At 37.4% G+C, this 21082-nt stretch overlaps 3 protein-coding genes and 1 long non-coding RNA gene across 5 annotated transcripts; 2 read left to right on the top strand and 2 right to left on the bottom strand.

Moving 5' to 3' along the window:
* Positions 1-67: 67 nt before the first annotated feature.
* LOC113761023 (ATP-dependent Clp protease proteolytic subunit 6, chloroplastic) lies at positions 68-2369 on the bottom strand. Of its 2 annotated transcripts, none has more exons than XM_027303824.1 (6): positions 2107-2369; positions 1949-2014; positions 1599-1733; positions 1188-1241; positions 780-872; positions 68-616 (listed from the first exon to the last, which is right to left on the bottom strand). In XM_027303824.1, the coding sequence occupies exons 1-6, from the start codon at positions 2266-2268 to the stop codon at positions 569-571; spliced, it is 558 nt and encodes a 185-aa protein (XP_027159625.1). In that variant the 5' UTR covers positions 2269-2369; the 3' UTR covers positions 68-568. The 2 variants fall into 2 exon arrangements, with proteins under 2 accessions (XP_027159625.1, XP_027159623.1); XM_027303822.1 differs by having other exon boundaries at positions 1599-1739; positions 2107-2367.
* Positions 2370-5343: 2974 nt separating this feature from the next.
* On the top strand, positions 5344-6689 carry LOC113761025. Its single transcript, XR_003467115.1, has 3 exons — positions 5344-5454; positions 5641-5724; positions 6625-6689. It is a non-coding gene; the product is annotated as an uncharacterized LOC113761025 (long non-coding RNA).
* Positions 6690-6725: 36 nt separating this feature from the next.
* On the top strand, positions 6726-9579 carry LOC113761024 (dehydrodolichyl diphosphate synthase complex subunit NUS1-like). Its single transcript, XM_027303825.1, has 6 exons — positions 6726-6803; positions 6904-6965; positions 7579-7765; positions 7878-7974; positions 8484-8566; positions 9340-9579. The coding sequence occupies exons 2-6, from the start codon at positions 6933-6935 to the stop codon at positions 9345-9347; spliced, it is 408 nt and encodes a 135-aa protein (XP_027159626.1). The 5' UTR covers positions 6726-6803; positions 6904-6932; the 3' UTR covers positions 9348-9579.
* Positions 9580-15404: 5825 nt separating this feature from the next.
* Positions 15405-20598, bottom strand: LOC113759262. The gene is made up of 8 exons (XM_027301828.1): positions 20541-20598; positions 19924-19982; positions 19010-19116; positions 18831-18911; positions 17187-17310; positions 16890-17079; positions 16387-16494; positions 15405-15657 (listed from the first exon to the last, which is right to left on the bottom strand). Exons 1-6 carry the CDS (start codon positions 20596-20598, stop codon positions 17032-17034), a joined length of 477 nt encoding a protein of 158 aa, XP_027157629.1. The 3' UTR covers positions 15405-15657; positions 16387-16494; positions 16890-17031.
* Positions 20599-21082: the final 484 nt, after the last annotated feature.

The raw sequence follows: 21082 nt of genomic DNA, 5'->3' as shown, positions 1-21082 counted from the left end.
ACAAATTTCTTCTGCCCGCCACCACGCACAGTGCTGAATTTGCTTAGTGCAAGAAATTAAGAGGGAATTGAATGCAAGAAACCACGTCACTTTTGACTTATGACTTAATTCTAGTACAAACACGGCAGAGCAACTTGAAGAGAAGCACCGGCCGTACCAATAAGCAAAGATGTTTCATTTTACACCTTCGCCAGGTTCTATTCTTACGCATAACACGTCCAGGTTAAATGATTCACTAAGGTTCTACTGGTATCACAACAACAGAGACTCATTCCACGACTTCCAATTACATAAGCGATACAATATGCAAAGTGTGTTGTAAAAAAGCAAGGAATTTCAATAAATTTTGCTGGGGAGAGTTTGCAATTTAATGTCTCAGTCAACAAGATGTTCCAAGAAGGTTGCAAAACAAGCATTGCCTGGCACCTGCTAAATGGCACATGTCCAATGCCATGCCGTGCTGCCACTTTGCTTGTGCAACATCAAGCCCCGCTATGCTCTGCCGTTTTTACTAGCGCAAGTCACTGTTTGGAAAACATGCTATAGCTTCACGTATCACGTCTACGTTTTAGTATTCTGTTTCTAAAACCCCATCAATTAGACCAAACTCCATAGCCTGCAATTAAGATAGCCATGAAGAAATGCTACTTTTGCTAACAAATGTGGCAGCTACAGTAAAAAAAGCCGATGTTCTCAAACTAATTCCACTTAATGGACAAAGTCTTTTAATAATTTGTGTAATATAAACTAAAAGGAGAGGACAAAGCTAGCAGCATTACCTCAGAGACAGATAAGAAACGATCCCTTTCAGTGTACTGTTGCACTTTCTCAAGAGGTTGGCCAGTAAAACTAGCGTACATTCTGTCAATATTCTGCATTACATAACAATTTAAGGAGTGAAGAACTATAAGTTGACAGGTAGTAGAAGTACTAAAAGAAATTATAACAAGTCTGGGATCACAGATAAATATCATACTAACAGAAACCCAGCCTAAGCAATCAAAGTTTCATTGACATCAGAGGAGAGATGTTCTATACAAAGAAACAACAAATTGGTTGTTGGTTTCTGTTTTAACAACATGTTGGTATACCAAATTCCAGCAAAGAAGCCGGAAGAGCCAATCATAAACTGAAATAATTAGTGGAGAACATCAAAGTAAAGAAGCTGATTAGGAAAGAAAACTGACATGACGAGATTGAACTGCTTCATTCACTTGGCGCCTTACATCCTCCACATGTCCCTGCAAGAAGAAATAAAACCATTTGTGACGGACAGTTAATCAATCTTGCCAAGCATAAAAAATGGTTTCTTTATGTCAAAAGAAGCTAGCAAAACGGTGGTTTCTTTGTGTCGAAATAAAGATCTGCCAAAGATAAAATAACCTATTTATCATCATTCTGTACCATCCTGTCCTTTCCTTCTAGGAAATGAAGTTGAATAAGGGAAACCCAAGAGTAACAGAAAGTTGGTGCACACACCATTGCACTTTATAAGCTATTATTAAATTTGTTCCTCATTCTCTCTCTTTTTTAAGGTCCATCAATGATGACATTTACTCCAAAAGCAGAAAAAATTGAAATAAAGAATGGCATTGTACCCCGCATCCACTTTGCGGTTGATGTATCATAATACGTGCATTTGGCATCGCATACCGCATGCCCTTTTCTCCACCAGCAAGCAGCAGCGCACCTTGGCTTGCAGCAACTCCAAAACATACTGTACCGACCTTAGGCTTTATCAGAGACAAAACAATTGCCAAAAGAGAAGCTACGCTTGTAAAAGCAATGAGTGAAGACATTAAACCAACTGCAAATCTTCTAATTACAAACTCTTAAAAAAACATCGAAAATTCAAGCATAATATGAGCTTTACAGAGGAGAAAAGGCATGCAATATCAATCCAAGTATAAAATCACTGACAGAACTTTGAAAGAGTAGTTATGCCTACCCAGGACATGCAATCGTAGATTGCCAAGACAGAGTAGGTGCTCCCTCCTGGGCAGTTCAGATACATCTGACATGCAGAAAATGCAATACTGGTTATCAATTATTCATGTCACTCTACTAAAATTTTAACTTTATGGTTGATAGGTAATATAACATCACCAAAATATCAGTATCTTCATCAATAGTGGCCAGAGTCACGAGCTGTGATATAACTTGTTGAGCCACCTGAGAAGTAACTGGCTGACCAATAAAGATAATGCGATTCCTAAATAGGACAGTACAGAGATCCAGCGGTCCCCCTGGTGTCATTACAGCCGGCATAATGGGAGGGTTCCCTTTTTTGGCTTCTATAGGACCATAACTGTAGGCGATGAAATATCATAAGAACATAGTGTCTCAAAATCAAGGAAACCATTCTCCATGTAAAAGATGAGCATGAAAAATCTAAAAGAAACTTTGGATACTGTCCATGTCAAATCTGCACCACAAACAACCAATCACTCGCTTATTGGAAATTAGTCCTACATTTCTTTTTCCTCTTTTTGTACGTGTGATTGCGGGATGGAGTAAATTTGACATTTTAAGTGGATACCACCTTGTCAGGCTAGGATTGTCATTTTTTACTAAAAGAATGTTTAAGACGCATTAGACAAGTCTTGTGCGACGAACAAATATTCGACAAAAGTTTCTAACCCGAATTGACAGGAACGTATGACATTAGCTCTACTATCTCGACCGAGTCAACGGACATCATCAGGGCACTCTTCGGTAACTATTGATCAGCAGTAGAAAACTAAACTGAGGATTTGAACAAGAGATCTTCACTTTATTCCTTGTCCCCCTTGGCCGACAATTGAGGTTCATCCATCCATTTGAACTCTAACGGGCACCTCTCGTTGTGTCTGTGTATTCCATTTCCCCTGTTCTCCCATTGTCACGCCAACAAACTAATGTACTTCGGTAAAGGTCAGGAACCACGCTAACCAATCTCAACTGGGCATCGATCCTAGGTCTATTTTCTGCTATAGAGGCTGCAGATTTTCCTCCTACACACTTCGTAGTAACAAATTTTTGTTGCATTTTTGCAGGGGGCAAAAGGGCCAAAAAAAAAAAAGGATCTTGAACCAACTTCACATAAAATCACAACGACAGATTGATCAGTGATTACTGATGCAAGGATACAAAATGCTCTGCCTGCCAAAGTCACTGGCATACTTTAACGCTCGTTGAAAACGGATCAGTGGTTGTCGATGTTGTGACTTACATTAATTCAGAGTTGAAATCGAAGGCCGCTTTGCAGTTCGCATTAACGCAAAGTCAAAAGCTAGATTTCCAAATGCTGATGCGCAATTCCAATCTTTGAAAAGCACTTTTATCTGTCATCACAAAGTCTTTTAGATAAGCATGGCAAATTGATGGAACATCAAATCAAGTCTTAGATTCAGAAGTTGCAATTTGCATCCCTTTTTCAATTGGCATAATAGTTTTTGGTCGTTAATCTCCAATTGGAAGAAATCCCAATAGGCCGTCTTGCAATAAAATTCCCATCCCCACTCGCTCCTAGACGTTTCTGCACCTCAACTCAACCGGCTTCCAATCTTTTACATTTCTCAAAACCAGGGCAGAGTTGTTTTCGGAAGTGCACGTATTACTACGCAATAAACAACACACAACATTGTTGATTATTATAATTACTAAAACGGAGAATAATGTGATCTCTGGTCTCACTAAAGTCCAGCGTCTGTGACCCGGATCGGATGTACCGACAAGGCTTCTCTTGACCTTAAGTTATTCTCCCCTTCCAAGTCAACTCGAGCCTACTGATCCATGCCTCGTCTGGCTATGCATTAAGTACAACGGACAAATGAGAATTCATCATCTGTTTTGGTGCAATCAAGTGCTGCTAAAATTCTTGGCCCCCCAAATATTTTGTAGATTTAAACACTAGTACTGTCGATCTAGATAAATAGGAAGATGACAATGGACTAAAGCTCAGCTGCAGTCCCGGATAATTTGTAGGTTGACTAAACGACATACGCTATGGGTCCCCAACGCGTTGACTCTTAATTTGTCATTGATAATTCAAATAAAAAAAAAAGTATAAGTTATCCAAAAAGAAGGAAAAAAAAATGCACTACTTAAATAGTTTGCATTGTATGACATACTAGTGACAGAAAATGATGTATGAGTCCATATATTTCTCTCAAAACTTGCACCGTTAGCTAGCTGTTAAGACTGACAGAAGCTAATTAATAACGTTGAATCGATTGGATAATATATACATTTTCTTACCAGTGTCAAAGATCGATCAGCATCATATGCTTCCATTCCCCAGCTGTAGCCCAGGGATTTGCGTTGACTCTCTGTAAATCCCAAAAAAAAATAAAAATAAATCTGTGATTAATTACGGCCGGAAGCGGAAAGGCTAACTAACTTGGGATTTAGGAGGGCATGCATCATTTGCGTTCGAGGTTTTGTGCTGTGAACAAGAAGATGCCTGCCATTGGCTAGTTAAGGCTACATTCCCCAGTCGAAAGACAGCCTGATTTCAATTTTCAAAGAGAATATGCTGCTGCCAAAGCCTGGTAACTGGTAATGAACGGTTATGTTAATCTGGGCGATGCACAGAAATCAACCAACAAATGTACGCAGGAAACAAGATACTATATTATTGTTACCTTCCTGAGGTCGAAAGAAGACTCTAGTTTACCTCACAGGCAAAAACACACAACTTTAAATCCTGTTAATGTGTCTTTCATGTATAGCCTTAACTGCTAGTATTTAATTCAAAGCAACTGTCGAGAAAAAAGAGGAGGATAAGAAGAAACTAATTACTAGAAAAGATCCTTCTCCATTGCAGCTGATTACCAGGAATTTCAAAGGAAGGGGGAAAAGAAAAGATCAGGGGATTAACCTTGGCAATTGACTGTAAGTATATTTTATTGAATCTGTACCAGTTAACATCCACGTCCTAAGGACAAGTGGCTAAGCAATTATTAAGGAGGTACGTGGTTTTGTTCTGCTTTTGATGATCTATTCAAATCGTTTAGTTTAAGAAGGGTCCAGACTCGAAGAAGCTGCCGATTTGGCGTTGACCCTGTGCAACCACGATCCTGTATTATATGTTAGAGTATATCTTTTTCCCCTTCTGGGGCGTGAAACAAGTCTATACTACTTCTTGGTATAGCAACTACTGTGCATGCATTCTCTTCTGCCAATATTACGTAATGATCATGCTACATGTGGTCATGTGTTAATTAACCTGGACCACGAAGCACCCAATCGCCCCCGCCCAACCCATTTTGCTAAAGAAAAATAGTGGTGGTATTGAACTCAAATCTTGTGGTGAAGTACTACATATACAAAAGTCAGAGGATCACAGTTTCCTTCCCCCAGATAAGTTGCAAAACAAGACTAGAAATTCAACTAGTACATTTCCTAACTAATTTGAAGACGGAAAATATGAGATCTTGCTTAGTGATCCTCCTCTTCTTCTCAGTTGTTTCGGTAAGTGATTTGCTCTCCCTTTGACCATATATGCTTCCGTACTTTCTCTTTAACAGAAAAACATTCATCTACTCAATAGTACTTCTTCCTCGATTCTGTAAGTGTGATCAGGTTTCTTGTGATTTGTTACCCTCAAGAATCTACCACTGCACTACTAAGATCTTCTTAATTGTACATGATCATCAGCTTGTGTGTATTAGCGAGGCAGCAAGACACGGACCAGAGAATTATGGAAATGAAACACAGGAGCTTCTTAAATGGGCTTCCCGGGTGAGTGATTGAGGTTCAAGAATTTTACTCTTCCTTGTTTCCCAAATCCCTATTGTTGGTTTTATTTTCAAGTTCTTCTTAGGGGCATTTAGTTGGGTTGAGTTGTAACATGGATAAAAATTTTCTTCTATTGAAAAATTTTCATTCAAATATGTCACCAGATCTTGATTTTTTTTTTTCTGGGCTTATGCCTCTTTGTGTTCATGGTTTAAATGCACAAAGTAAGAACTTGCTAACCATTTGAACCATTGGACGCCACTACCATATTTATAAGAGCTAAACATGGTGGAACACTCGCCTTCACTCGATTAACTTTTTGGAATCACTTTTTCTCCTCAAAATGACTTCTGTGCAAGAGCTTGTTTTACCTATATAATGGACTACGAGATAAGCTCCTGGATCTTCCACTTGTCTCATGTCATTTGTTTGGGCTATTTTCTCTTTATAGGTGTCATCACTGAATCTGTTCTGGGACTATAGCTACTTCTTAATCTGCTTCAATCATTTTACGCAATAGGCCACATTTGTGATGCTGGGTTTGGCTTTCTTTACGTGGTGATGATTGTGACCTTGACCAAGGGATAGCTTTCCTTATAAACAATATTAGATGATTCCCAGTCAGAACATTCTAAAAAGTAGAATTTAAAGTTTATCCAGGAAAAAGGGTAATTTATTTTGCTGTGCTGTTAATCAAATTCAAGCATTTTTCAATCTTAGTCAATCTCAAATTGGAGATTACTTGGCCTTATGATTGGTAAATGCTTGATATTTCCTTACTTCAATAACTAACAATATCGATTCATGTTGTTGTTTGGGCTGATTGGTGTACGATACTTTTTCCGTGTCCTCGGATGATCATTATTCTGTGGATATTCATTTGACTTTACTATTTATGTTTAGAGTGGAAATCTGGGTCTTCGTGCACTTTGGCTCATTCTGCATTTTGCCGTCACCATATGGTATTTCAAAAAAGCTAACGTTTCGACAAAAAAAAAAATATGGTATTTCAAAAGTTTTGGAGTTATTGCAGTGGGTTGCAGATATTGGTGTGAAAAGTGTCTGCCTTTATGATCCAGAAGGTAAAAGGGATATCCAGAAAGTGAAAATGCTTTAGAATTTACTCAACATTTCCTTTGGTAAGTTTCACCTGACAGGTGTGATAGCATTTTCCTGTTGCAGGTGTGTTGAAAAAGAACAAGGAACCTATCATGCAAAGATTCAGCAGTGCAAACTTGTCTGAGGTATCATGATCTTCATCCACAATTAGCTAGATCCTTTTCTACAAGTATTCATGACAGTATATGTCATATGTCAACCTTGTCAGTTCAATATTCCGTTGTGATGCATATTTTAATGAAGTAATCAATTTTACATATCTATTTTGTGTAAAAGACATTAGGGGCGGTTTGTATGCATGACTTAATATCTTATGTTTGGAATCTGCTGGTTCAGTGTGTTATTATGGTGAAAATGTAAATGAAGTTTTGATTTGCCGAGTTGTTGAGCCCAAGAGATGTGTCAAAGCCCTTTCTCCTGCTTATTGCCTGAGTGGTAATATTTTTTCAAGATACATGGTCTCTGTAGCCAGTCCAATTATTTGGATTGAAGAGTGAAATATTAACTTTGTAATGGTGGACTGAAGGATAATAAAGGTGTTAGGAAACATGAAAGGAAGCAACAGGATATGATTATTTAAATGGAATAGCTAAGTAACGCCTTTCCAAGTATGGCTTTAGTGGGGGAAAAAGTGTTGATATAGCCAATGTCATAGGTTTGATGCAAAGCTCTAGTTGAATTTTGATAAACTTGAAAGAAAGATGGTGCATAATAGACTTGGATTGTGATTTCTTGCAGGAGGCTGCTGTTAATGGTCGGCTTGTTACCCGCAGAAATCTGACTTTGGAGTTTGTTTCATTTGAGGATGGAAAAGAAGCAGTTGCCAAAGCAGCTAATTATCTCTTTGTAAAGCACTATGCAAATGGTACTAAGGAAAAGTCAGATTTTACAGAGCCTCAAATGGCTGAAGCTTTAGGAGCCATTGGTATCCTGTCTTGCCTCTTTTTGGCTTCCCAGATTTTCCGAACATTTAGCAGATATTTTTCTAGCATTGTCTGTGCAAGTTTATATTATTCTTGTTAGTATTGTCTTAACAGGTTCTGGAGGAGCTGATCCTGATCTGCTACTAATTTATGGACCCACAAGATGCCATCTTGGGTTTCCAGCATGGAGACTTCGGTACACTGAAATAGTGTAAGTAAATTAGTAAAGTGCTACGATGTTATTTTTATAGGAGTAAATTCCTCATTGCTGCTGTTTTTGTCAATTCTTAAGGTGCCAAGAACTTTTCTCGGATATGCTTCAGTGGATTACTTTGTAATAGTCCCACCACAGTTGCATCTGTTTCTGCTTGAAATTGTGTAAATAGACTATTGTGCTATTCTGGCCCGGTCACTGTGGTTTTAGTTCATTGCTTTGCCTGCTTTTTGAAATATCTTAGGCATTGGTATCATTGAAATTCGGATTTCAGGTAGAATCCCTATAATAATTGATCTATCCTGCTTCTTCCCCCTCCCGAGAGAGAGAGAGAGAGAGTGCGCGCTATTTTTTCCTGATACTGGCACAAAACGTTTTAATGCGACTTTTGTAAATCGCGTTTGTTTTGCTATAAATATTGACTATTTGAGTGTGTCAAATGCCAATTTCAGTTCTTGCATCAGAATGGTTCGCTTGAATTATTTCTTGTTTGCTGTATGTTGCAGACATATGGGGCCATTGAAGTCTATGAGTTATGGTTCCCTTGTTAAAGCCATTTTCAAGTACACTATGGTGCATCAAAATTATGGTAAGGTTCTTTCTCTTGATCTCCCAAATGACCTTCCATCATAACGCATGCAAAAAAATAAACAAAAACAAGAGTCCTAAGTAGGATAAAATAGAAGACTTTTAAATACAGAAGGAAGTAATTAATTCCGTTAATCTATTCTCAGAAACAACTGATGCTCTGGTCGCTGTGCCTTCATGTGGTCAAAAGTTTGAAACAAGTTTTCATTCAGGAATTTCCTATCAGATTAAACTGCTCGTCCGCATTGGCTCATTTAGAGTTTAGATCAAACCTTCCATCCCCCTCCTTTTGGGATCAGGGAAAACTATCATGTTATTCATCTCCATTTCCATCTTTTTACCGTATTTGGCGAGTATAATCTAATGAAAAATGGTGAGTTGTTGCTCTTCATTGATAGGTGGAGGCTGTGGTTGGTTTTATCATGTCGAGCAATGTGCGGTCTAAGTTAATAATTTCTGTATTCCAATAAACGACTTTGGGATCTGCACTTCTTGGTGTCTTAAACCTCACTTTTTATTAGCTTTCTTTTTTCCTTTTATGTCAAAACTTGAAAGAATGCTTTTTTATTGGTTTGTGGGCATATTTTGAATAATAAACATGGGAAACGCAAGTGAGCCTCGGTATAACCTGAATTTATTGTTTGGTCCGAGTAAGAGGGGAAGAGAGAAAAGGGAGGGTTTGGGAGTAGAATTCGAGATATCTTATGATTAGGTGGCGTCTCGGGAACACGATATAACCTGAATTTCATTGTGCTTGATTTCAATTCTTCCCAGGTTCATAAGCAATTTCATCCGCAGTGACGTCATCTTGTGGGACGAGCAGAGTTCGGAAGATGGACCTGACAGACGCTGCTAGTATGGTTTGCATTTTATTGAGAATGTTCTTCTTTGATTGTAGGATCAAAGTTAAAAGGTATCTATTGGCTTGTATGCCCAATTGATTGACCTTTTCGTAAACTCATCCCGTTGTAAACTCATCACGTGATGGAAAATGTTTGTACTCCATTTGCTCTTTTTTTCCTCTTAGGAGTAGGGGGTTGGGAGATGTCTTCGTCCTATGGGGGTTAGTCTGAAAAAATGCCACAGCAAAAGTGGGTTAGTTTGAAAAAATGCCATAGCAAAAGTGGATGAAAGCATCAAAGGACTCATGATTACACAATTCTCAAAGGGAAAAGGATCAAATGATGGTGGCAATTTCTTTGTTCTTTCTCTTTTGCAGGAAAATTTCGTGCATAGATGAAAACAATCACAACTTGCACTGGAGTCGGTATCGGAAAGAGTTCTCTAGTGAACAAAGACGGATCGAAAAAAGTTGCAAGCAAGTTTGATCAAAAGGTGCGACAACCTGGCAATGCAAAATCAACTATTGGCTCAGATGCATAAACTTAACCTCTACTGAGGCAAAATTTTGGGCTATTTTCAGGTAAGTATACTGGAATTTTTCATTTTAATTTCTCGTTCGGGTCAGTCCCATGTTTAAATTCCTGTTCGGGTCAGTCCAATGGTAAATTCTCGTTCGGGTCAGTCCCATGTTTAATTTCCTGCTCGGGTCAGTCCTATGTTTAATTTCTCATTCGGGTCAGTCCCATGTTTAAATTCCTGTTCGGGTCAGTCCCATGTTAAAGTCCCATGTTTAATTCTCGTTCGGGTCAATCCCATGTTTAAATTTCGTTCGGGTCAGTCCCATGTTTAAAATTTTGTTTCAGTCCCATTTCAAACAATCAGTCCCATGTTTAATTCCTGTTCGAGTCAGTCCCATGGTAAATTCTCGTTCGGGTCAGTCCATGTTTAATTTCCGTTCGGGTCAGTCCCATTCTCGTTCGGGTCAGTCCCATGTTTAATTTCTCGTTCGGGTCAGTCCCATGTTTAATTCCTGTTCGGGTCAGTCCATGTTTAATTTCTCGTTCGGGTCAGTCCAATTTTAATTTCCTACTCGGGTCAGTCCATGTTTAAATTCTTGTTCGGATCAGTCCCATGTTTAATTCTCGTTCGGGCCAGTCCCGTGTTTAATTTCCTGCTCGGGTCAGTCCCATGTTTAAATTCTCGTTCGGGTCAGTCCCATGTTTAAAATTTTCGTTCGGGTCAGTCCCATGTTTAATTTCTCGTTCGGGTCAGTCCCATGTTTAATTTCATGCTCGGGTCAGTCTCATGTTTAAATTCTTGTTCGGATCAGTCCCGTGTTTAAATTTCTTGTTCGGGTCAGTCCCGTGTTTAAATTCTCTTTCGGGTCAGTCCCATATTTAAAATTTCTCGTTTGGGTTAGTCCCATGTTTAAATTTTTGTTTGGGTCAGTCCCGTTTTAAATTTTTTGTTTGGGTCAGTCCATTTTAAAATTTTGGAGTTAGTCCTCATTTCAAAAGCGTCAGTCGTTCGAATAATTTGCATTTGAACTACGTTTGACCTGATTCCCATGGTGGGATACGTAGGCAACTCTACATGAGTTCGGTCACGTGTTTTGTAATTTCATTGTATCTTGTATTCAATAATCTCAGCAAATTGTTCGCCTGTTATTTTAGCTCAAGTGCCGTTAGAAGAGACAGGTAAGTAATTTGGTGTCTACGTCTTTGTCTAGAATTTTTTTGAAATCCTAGACAAAGAGGGGCAAGTTGTAGACACCAAAATTTTGTCAAATTTTAATATTTTCTTGATTATTTTCTATTTGATGAGGTATTTATTTTTTTACATTTTAATGCATAATTTTTCATTTGTTTTGCAGGTTTGTTTTAAGAAAAAACAAAACACAAAAACAACAAAAACTAAAAAAAAGAGGAAAATTAAGAAAATAAAAAGAAAAATCATTCTAATCATTTTTTTCCACCAAAATACATTTAACCCATTTCACACTCAATGGCCAGGGACTGGTCTTTTCATTAGTTGAAAAATCATCATTTTGGAAGATTGAGCACACAAGCTCCATTTTTTTGGCTACAAGTCTCTCTCGGCTCTCTCCCAGGGGACTCAACAGAGAGAAGCAAAAAACAAGACCAACACTCCAATTTTTTTTCCTCTCGGCTCACTTGGGCAGCGGAGAGAAACACAAAAAAAAAAAAAAAGAAGCAAGGCACTCTTCCTCTTCCCAACTCCCTCTCGGCTTTTTTCTTTGCTCCCAACAGACAAAGTCACAACAAGAAGCACTTTCCTCTCCCCAACATACTCACAGGCATCAGAAAAACTTCAGCCAAGGCAATTCCACTTTCATTGAGGTATTTTCCAGTTTTTTTAAAAGCATATTAGATACATTTTGATTTTAATTTATCTTGCTTTTGCTGGTTTTTATTGTTGTTGTTGTATTGCTGAAATTTGGGAAATGGCATGAACTAGATTGAGGAAAAGGAAATGGGTTTTGTATATGCATGTTAATTGTTTGAAAAAATGCCAAAAATGGGAAAAACGATTTTTAGGGACTGTTTTGCTTTATTTTAGCCCTTCTATGTTGTTTTCTTGTCCAACTAAGATTATGGTTGTAATGTAGAAGTCATAAGGAGGGTTTTGGCATAATTTTTATGATTTTTGGTGAAGGTTTAAGGGTTTTAAAGGAATAAAAACTGGACTGATTTCTTGACAATTTGGCCACTTTGGGTCATTTTCTGTAAAAACTAAGTCCAAAAATGGAACCTACGCGAAAAATCGAGTCGGGTGTTTATTTTGATAATTTTTTTGTGATCGAAAAAAATTCGCCGGCGACCGGTGGTGGTGGCGCCGGCAGCCGCCATGTCAGCCATGGTTGGCTGTGGCGAGGAGCTTCAGCCGGCCAGGCAAGAAAAAGAAGAACCGAAGGGTAGAAGAAGAAGAAAAAAAAAGAAGAAAAAGAAAAGAAAGAAGAAAAAGAAAGGAAAGAAACGAAAGAAAATGATTTGGGCTTATGTTTTATCTTCGGTTGGGCCAAGAGTTAGTTTTTGTTAGGTTTTGGAAATGGGTTTCGGTTTATTTTCTTTTGGATTTCTGTTGGGCTAGAAGGTCAGAGCCCATACATTTTTTGGTCGGATTTGAGGGATGAAAAGACGGGCTGGCCTGCTCGTTTCTTTTGGGTTTTGGCTGGGCTTAGGTAGCATCCGGCCCAAATATATAAAGATGTTGGCCCGATGGCCTTTTTCTCCCAAATCAGAAACCGAAATTTGCACCTTAGCCCCTGATCTTTGGAGTAGTTTTACTGTGGCCCAGAACATTTTAAATTCCTTTCACTTAGGTACTTAATTTAATTGCGCTTTGGTCCTTGAATTTTATCTTTCATTTAATTTTGTCCCCTAAACTTTGGAAAAATATAATTTCTATCCCCAAACGTTTTTCAATTTTTGCAATTCAGTCCCTGGTGAATTTTGACCCTCTTTATTATGATTGTTTCTTTTCTTTAATAGTTAATTATGCTACTTTTCAATATACTTAACTTGTAATTTTTAGATTTGCTTAAATTTCTTTACGTCTGACATACTAGTGTGAATTTAGTACTTTTATTATTATTATTTTTCAATTAAATTGGTGTCGTGATTCTTTTGTTCATTGTGAGTATAAATAGGACAATTTGACTCCATTTAGTCACCACTTCAAACGGGAGGTACCCCTATTTTTATTATTTCAATGTCAATTACGTGCTCTTATGTGCTCCTGTGTGCTCCTATGTGTTTATATATTTTTATATGCTTTATTTATTGCATTTAAATGTTCATTTAAATTTTCTTATATTATATTTGTTTAGTTAATTTTTATAATTATTCGAGAGGCATTTAAATACCTCAAAAAATGTAATAATTATTATAACTAATTTCATTTTATCATATCTTTCTCATTTTAGATTGTAGTTAGATTCCCCGATGTAATAGATAGGTTGCGTGTTTATGCGGCTTATGTGTTATGTGCCTTACCCGCTTTCATTAGGATTTTTTGCATCTAGATATTATGCTTATGTGTTACGTGCTACGTGTTCTTATGTGTTTATTTGTTTTAATTTATGCTTTATTTGTTTCACTATGTATTGTTAATGCATGACGTCACCACACTAGTCCAACGCTAGTCGTGGCTTCTCCCTCCGCTTACTTGCTAGTCCAACGCTAGTAAGGATTTTTAGAAATGGGCTAGTCCAACGCTAGACCCTTTAGGTCGTCTTGCCCTAGATTCATCTTTGTGTGATAATTCACTACATTTTCATGCATATTTTCATTTTAGAATTTTTTCTCATTTGCATGATATTCCCTATTATATTATCCCCTACCCGCTATAGGTGCTAATCATGTCATTTAGAATTGCATCTCATTTAAGCTAGTTCATTTGCTTGTTCATGTTAGGATAATTATTTTTTCAGACATGGGAAATGGGTGATTATAACTTTCTAGTTTAAATACCCTATTAATCCATGTATAAGAAAATTATGTCACGAATTTTTTCGCCTCCCGTACCCTTTATGTTGCATTCCCTTTTTCTTTGATCATTTATATATATGTATATAATTTAATTTAATTTATTTTATTTTATTTTATTTTCTTTTTCATCATTTGCATCCTCGTGACACCTTCAAGGATTTATTTTGGCCTTCGCAATAAATGTGATTGGTTCAATTAAACCCTTGAATGAACATTTTGTCCCTTTCGATATTTTATTTTTGCATTCATGTAGAAAACATTCAAATATGATAAAATTAAGGGTTAGATTAGGAAAATTTTGAGCTAAACCTCGCAACTAGCTTAAACTAGGTGAAAGGGTGCCTTAGGTTTGAGTTAATCGAACCTTTGCCTTCCCTTTTTCCAACCGTGACTCCCGAATCCATTTTCTCTTGTTTTTCAAAGACTTGCAGTTGTCGAAAAGGGTTTTATTTTATTTTATTTAAATACACTTTTTGGGTGACTTGGTACACCAAAACTCAATACCAAGTGGCGACTCTTTTTAAAAAAAAAAAAAAAAAAAACCCTTTTCGACTAAATTTTGGACCCAAATCGTCGCATTTTTTAAAGTCCCATTCTAGGTCCCTTTTCATTTATTATTAATAAATCACATCTTTTTTATAAACTACCTTCTTATTTATTTTTCCATCACGAAAAATGGGGCGCGACAAGTATATTTTATTTAATCTGTACCAGTTAACATCCACGTCCTAAGGACAAGTGGCTAAGCAATTATTAAGGAGGTACGTGGTTTTGTTCTGCTTTTGATGATCTATTCAAATCGTTTAGTTTAAGAAGGGTCCAGACTCGAAGAAGCTGCCGATTTGGCGTTGACCCTGTGCAACCACGATCCTGTATTATATGTTAGAGTATATCTTTTTCCCCTTCTGGGGCGTGAAACAAGTCTGTACTACTTCTTGGTATAGCAACTACTGTGCATGCATTCTCTTCTGCCAATATTACGTAGTGATCATGCTACATGTGGTCATGTGTTAATTAACCTGGACCACGAAGCACCCAATCGCCCCCGCCCAACCCATTTTGCTAAAGACTAGGAGGATAACACCGTGCGATGCACTGTGTAATTTTTAATCTTGACCATAAATGCCCAATTATTCAAATTCAAATATTAAATATGAAAAAGATTATTAGATGCTTCTTCTCTTATCGCATGGACGAATACCCTGCAACCAGATTATTAGATAAAAAAGATTCAGGCTTCAATATGAATGTAGAAATTATGCAAATAAAATCTGAATCTTGAGTAATATATTTACCTCTACCAGCTATCCTCTAGTCTTTCATAAACAAGAAAAAAAAGGAAAATGAAAAATTCACTGGATTTAAGTGGAAGTAGTCGTAATATTTGAGTTCTAAAAGAAATATTCAAGAGTTCCAAATAATTCCCTTGAACTGGATAAAGCATTTGAGCTTAGTAATTAAATCAAAGGTTCCTTTCTACCCGACTTGAAACCAAGAAGATCAAAATGCCATCCACAGCCACAAGAATGTTCACATTTAAAATCAAAAGTGCACACATAACCTTCAAAGGACCTACCAAATGCTCTCGACAAAGTTCTAATGCAACGATAGGAGGACAATTAAGATTTGAAATTGCAGCACGCCGACTATTTCCTGCATTTGCCAACATGAGTGGCAGGATATCCGTCCTGTCTGTATGCCATCACCACCAAATACCCCAACAATAGTTTGCATAGTCCTGTAGTGTAAGAATAAATCATCATAATCAAGCATACAGTCAAGGTGCCAAAGCATGCCTTTTCATATCAGGTTAGAGCTTGTGGAGCAACTATCCAGTTGAATGTATAACGGTTAACTTTAGTCTCCTTGAATCAGGGGACAGTAGGTATTGACAGCAATTACACTATAAAACGTCATTCCATTGTACTTGAAAATGTGTGTTCAACCATATGGGCATGGCATTGACAGACCACAACTTAATACTCAAAAAAAGAAAGGACCAAAGAAACAGTCATTGATCTATAATTTAGAGGTACTATCAGGTTTTGAGGCTAGCTGCAGCCTAATTCTGTTGGAGTTTCTTTCTTCATACAAGAAATTCAGTTTACGTAGTTCAAGAAATGAAAATATGTATGTTTAAGCAATTGGATAAGCAAACCCAACATTGACTGCAAAAATGCCAGAATAGAAGAGTTTGAGGAGTCATTCTTTCCAAAAATGATAGCTTATGGTAGTTAATACACGAAAAGTTAAGAGAATTGGTACCGTAGCAATGGAGATGTGACAACTAATTCAATCCTGTTCAAAAGCCCACTTGTATGTACATGCTTGCGCAAATTATCAACTTGATACAGGAGCTAAAGATTGTCATACCCTATAGTCACCATTAAGGACTTTGTTCTAGATTGACAACAAAATAGAGGTAAGAGATTCAACTGTGCATCACAGGAAGTCAGCTATTTCCTACCTGTTGCCAGCCAAGTGGAGTAAGGTGTGCGTCGAAATATTCTGGAGACATATATGCTTTATAGTTCTTATCCCCTTCCACATTATAGATTCCTTGAGCATGCCTCACCTAAGTTATTTCACAAAATAAAAACTTAAGAGTAGCTCCCAAAATGCTATTCAGCATAAAAACTCTTGGCAACATTGTGCAGGCACAAACACAGATACATGTAAAAACTAGAGCTCCAACACTGGGAAGTCAACACATTTTTGTCTCTAGCTTTCCTGCTATACATTGATCATCCCATAACAGAATGAGAAACTGCATTTTACAATCTAATAGGCATCAACTCATGAGCTTATCTTGGTGTAATTCTGTCTGGATGCATATAACCCATGCCCTCTATCAAATTAACAGCATGCAGCAGTAAACGCATTGGGAAGTAATGTGGTGATAAAGAAAGCAAATCTCAGGGTTTTGTTGAAAACAAAATTCCTTAAATGCCTAAACTTCTAACATCTTACAACTGCATGAGGGAAACTTCTCCATCAAAACTGGGTACCAATCCAAAAAGAACTTGATGCTCAGAGAGTTGAGAAGCCATTCCCTTAGTAATCCGAACACGATGGCACCAATTCACCCTCAATGCATGACAGAGTAACATAGTCATTGACCAGCATAGTGAGTTTGTAATCTCTTCCTCTCAAACTCAAGCTAGCAAAAACACAGAAGATCAAAAAGTCAGTAATTAGGTGAGATGACACTATGCATTTCACTTAATAGAGTTCAACTTTTAGAAGCATCCCAGTTGACAGTCTCACCACTTTCTCCACTAGCTCATTGGCAGCTGGAGTTCCTCCAAGGACGGACTCAGGAAGATATGGGCTAGTAATGCGCACTTCATTCATCACAACTATAGTAGTCTTGTCCCAGCGCACTGGAAGCCTGTATACATGATGAAATTAGTAATATGAATCATAATCCTTTGTTTCATCTTTATTTGGGGTTATGCATAAGATAAATTTAAAGGTAGAACAAATACTAAATGAAAAATAGCCACTAACAGTAAATAATACCATAACAATCACTAAAACAACTCTTCTTAAATGAAAACATACAAATGGTCATCCAGATAGTTCTTTTCTGGATGACATAAGGTAGCTGAATGTATTAAATATTCAAATGTGATGGTCTAATCAGGATATGTGTGTGTATGTGTGCGCACGCGCACGAGAGAGGGAGAGAGAGAGAGAGAGAGAGAGAGAGAGAGAGAGAAATGTGGAGAAGCATTCTTTTTTTTTTTTTTGGGAGGGGGGATGGGGGAATCACCACCGTGTAGCACCTCTATTAGCTTTGCCCAAAAATGTCAGCATGCTATGCTATAATGGATTCAGGATGCCAGAAATGCTGTAGAGTTTCACTAAAGTACCAAAGCCAGCTGCTTGCACTCATGTCCATGAGTCAGTTAACTGCATTTTTAAGAAGCTCAGGGGGCTTACTCTTCTGTTCTCCTGAGAAATTTCTAATGAAGACCATAGACATTAAACAATTTCAGGCTCGGTTAATCAGATGATTCTAACCAGATTCCTATATGAAGAAATGAAAATTATATACCAAAGTTGAAAGCAGAAGACTGCCATTTAGAAGGATTGACATGTTTCCTTGAAGATGTCTCCCTTGGTGGTGTTGGCAAGAAGAAATATATTAGTCTTCTCATGAATTTAGACAAGATGGATGGATTTGTTTTGCGTACAACATTCATATGGTGCACAATGGCATTTGAAGAATTAAAAAAGAGATTCCGCATAGGAATAAGATTGTTCAGCAGTCTTGCTCTCTAATTCTGCATCTAACACAACTTCTAAAATGGAGTTGTTTTATGCATCTGACGCTCAAGGCTAAGCTATTCCAATAGCCCAATGAACTTTATGAAATTAACAATCTCAAACCTGATAATAGCATCTGATGCTCAAGGCTAAGCTATTCCAATAGCCCAATGAACTTTATGAAATTAACAATCTCAAAATAATAGCCCAATAATAGCATCTTTGTGAAATTAACAATAGCCCATACTATCTACTCAACATCTATGATCTTTCACTGGAAACAATTATTTTGATTAGTAAAGATTTCTTTATGACAATAGACCCTTAAGAGTTGTATAACCACAGTTAATTCTTGAAATAGCATGCCATTTAGTTCATGCAAAAATATGTTTTTTGCCAACAATTGGATGTCATAACAACACTAGCATTTGGATGTCATAACAACACTAGCATTACCAGAACGTATTTATCACAAAATTGAAATAACAAGTCAAGACTGCAAAGAACCAATATTTTCAACTAGTACAAGAGGAAAGAAAAATCTTCATAAAATATACTGAAAAATCATATTGAGAAAGTCAAACCGGTAATAGAAGATCAAGAAACAACAATAAAGAAATGACAAACACAAAAACTTACGTTTTGGACAGAGCATAAAAAATGCTCTGAGCTTCAGCTGTAACACCAATCCCAAATCTTTCAGCCACCAACTCACCTTGCCTAATGAAAAATGCCACTTATAAAATCAACCACAATAATCACAAAATAGTCCAAATCCACAACTTCGTCAAAAATTTTTAAAAAATAATTCGAAATACCTAATAGCAGAGTCTTCTCTGGCTTGACGATTATTAATATCAATAAAACATTTCTTGAGATCAAGAGGGTCTTCACCTTGACCCAAAAAAGTAAACTCCTTTAGTTTCTATCGTCGTTGCCCCCTCAAATACACATCTCAGCTAGCCTTGCCTCTAAAGCCTCTAATCCTGCATACAATTATGTTTTGGGATGAAAAAAAGCAACTCTACTCACTTAAAGATGAGTGAAAAGCCAAAAGCAGAAAGGAAAAACTTCTGGTATATAGAATTTCGACAAAATGTCTAAACTCAGCGTTGCTCATCTAAAATGAACCCGATATGAGCAAAAGGGACAGTAATATTCCAATTTTATATTTAAATTAAAGGAAAAAAATGCAACGACAAATTGGGAAGAAGAAAAGGTTGAGCTTATTTGGGCGAGGAAATAACCCATTTTTTAGAAACTTACCATATAGAGACGACCTTCAAAAGAGAAAACAGAACTTAGAAAATCCCATGAGGGTGGTGGAGGGAATTTTCAAAATCTGTACCTGCAACATTACAACATCATAAAAGAAAAAAATTAGACAACAAAACTCGTAAATAATTGGGGGGAAAAGAACCAGAAGGCTGAAGAGGCTTTGGAAGAAAGAAGAGAAGAAGCAAGAAGAGGTTTTTTTTTTTTTAAGAAAAGAACCGAAACAAAGCAGGGCTCATTATCACAAGCACCTAATCCTCGGGATAGAACAGAAAGAAACAGTGGGCGAAATGTACGGCTGCTGAGCACAAAGTCACTTCGCCCACCTTCTCCAACACCGCATTACCAATACAACCTCCAGAAAATAGCAGAACAAAAAAATTCAATAAAAGGGCAACTGTAAAAAAGAGAAGCGAAGTGTTAAAATGGTAAATATCAACGGGGCTAGGAGCCCAACGACTGCATTAGCAAATGACTGCTTCACCGGTTCAGGAGCAGCCACAAGGAGAAAATAGCCTGTGCAAAAATTGTACGACAAATACACAACCACATGAAAGTCAAATGGCAAGGAAGAAGGAGAAAGAGGAAGCAAAGAAAAGTCACAATCTCTCATCAGAGGAATTGTACGGTACAGTACAGAAACAGAGCTCCGATAGGAAGGTGAAGAAAGAAGAAGCTTTCTGCCAAAGCCAGCCAACAACCGACTACCAAACAACTACTCCGCTGTTTTTTGACCAAAAAAAAATAGGACAGCATGAGGAAGGGAGTATTATTATCACCACTATGACTCTGTTTGTCGGTTCCATACAGGCAAGCAAAACACGCCCCATCTACGTTGAGCAGGCATTGAGCACGTGCACGACTACAACTTTTCCACCCATCACAAAGCGACACATCAGCAAACCACACACCTTTGACAACTTTCCTAAGCACTTAATCTACTTTAGGTTGATATGGTTGATATTTATCACCACTATCGGTCCATTGCTCGGTTCCATGCAAGCGGCTAAATTTTCCTAAGCACTCAAAACATTTCCATTCATTCAAAACACAGCCCATTCATTCAAAACGCACCCAACACCGCAAAGCAAGCATTGAGCACGTGGAGGAGGACGACAACATTTCCACCCATGACAAAGCGACACATCAGCACCACACAGAAGACGATTTGGCAACTTTCCTAAGCACTTAGACTATATATGGTTGATAATGCAACATAGGGTCAAACAATATTAGAACTTTAATGTTTGTGCTCATTTTTACTTCTTCAATTAGATTACTCATTAGTGACAAGTACTATCCACCATCGTATTGGAGGTGTTAAAGCAACTTATGAATAATTCCACTTAATGCTTTAAATTGGTTAATTTACTCGTTAAACTCATACATAAGAGGCTTCGACGTTAAAAAAAATGAATTAGCAGTATGAAAAATACCCTTCAGAAGAACCATGGAATTGCAAAAGAGAGGTTATAACTTATAATAATCTATTTGGCATTTTCATTAAAAAGAAAAGAAAAGAAAGAGAGGCTAGACTCAACTGTTAAACTATATCATATGTAGTAACTTATTTTCGCTAAAGCAGCTACACACATAGGGATAACAAAAAGATTGCA

This window comes from Coffea eugenioides, chromosome 2 (genome assembly GCF_003713205.1).
Source record: "Coffea eugenioides isolate CCC68of chromosome 2, Ceug_1.0, whole genome shotgun sequence".
Lineage (NCBI taxonomy): Eukaryota > Viridiplantae > Streptophyta > Magnoliopsida > Gentianales > Rubiaceae > Coffea > Coffea eugenioides.
This window is presented reverse-complemented; position numbering and strand designations above follow the sequence as displayed.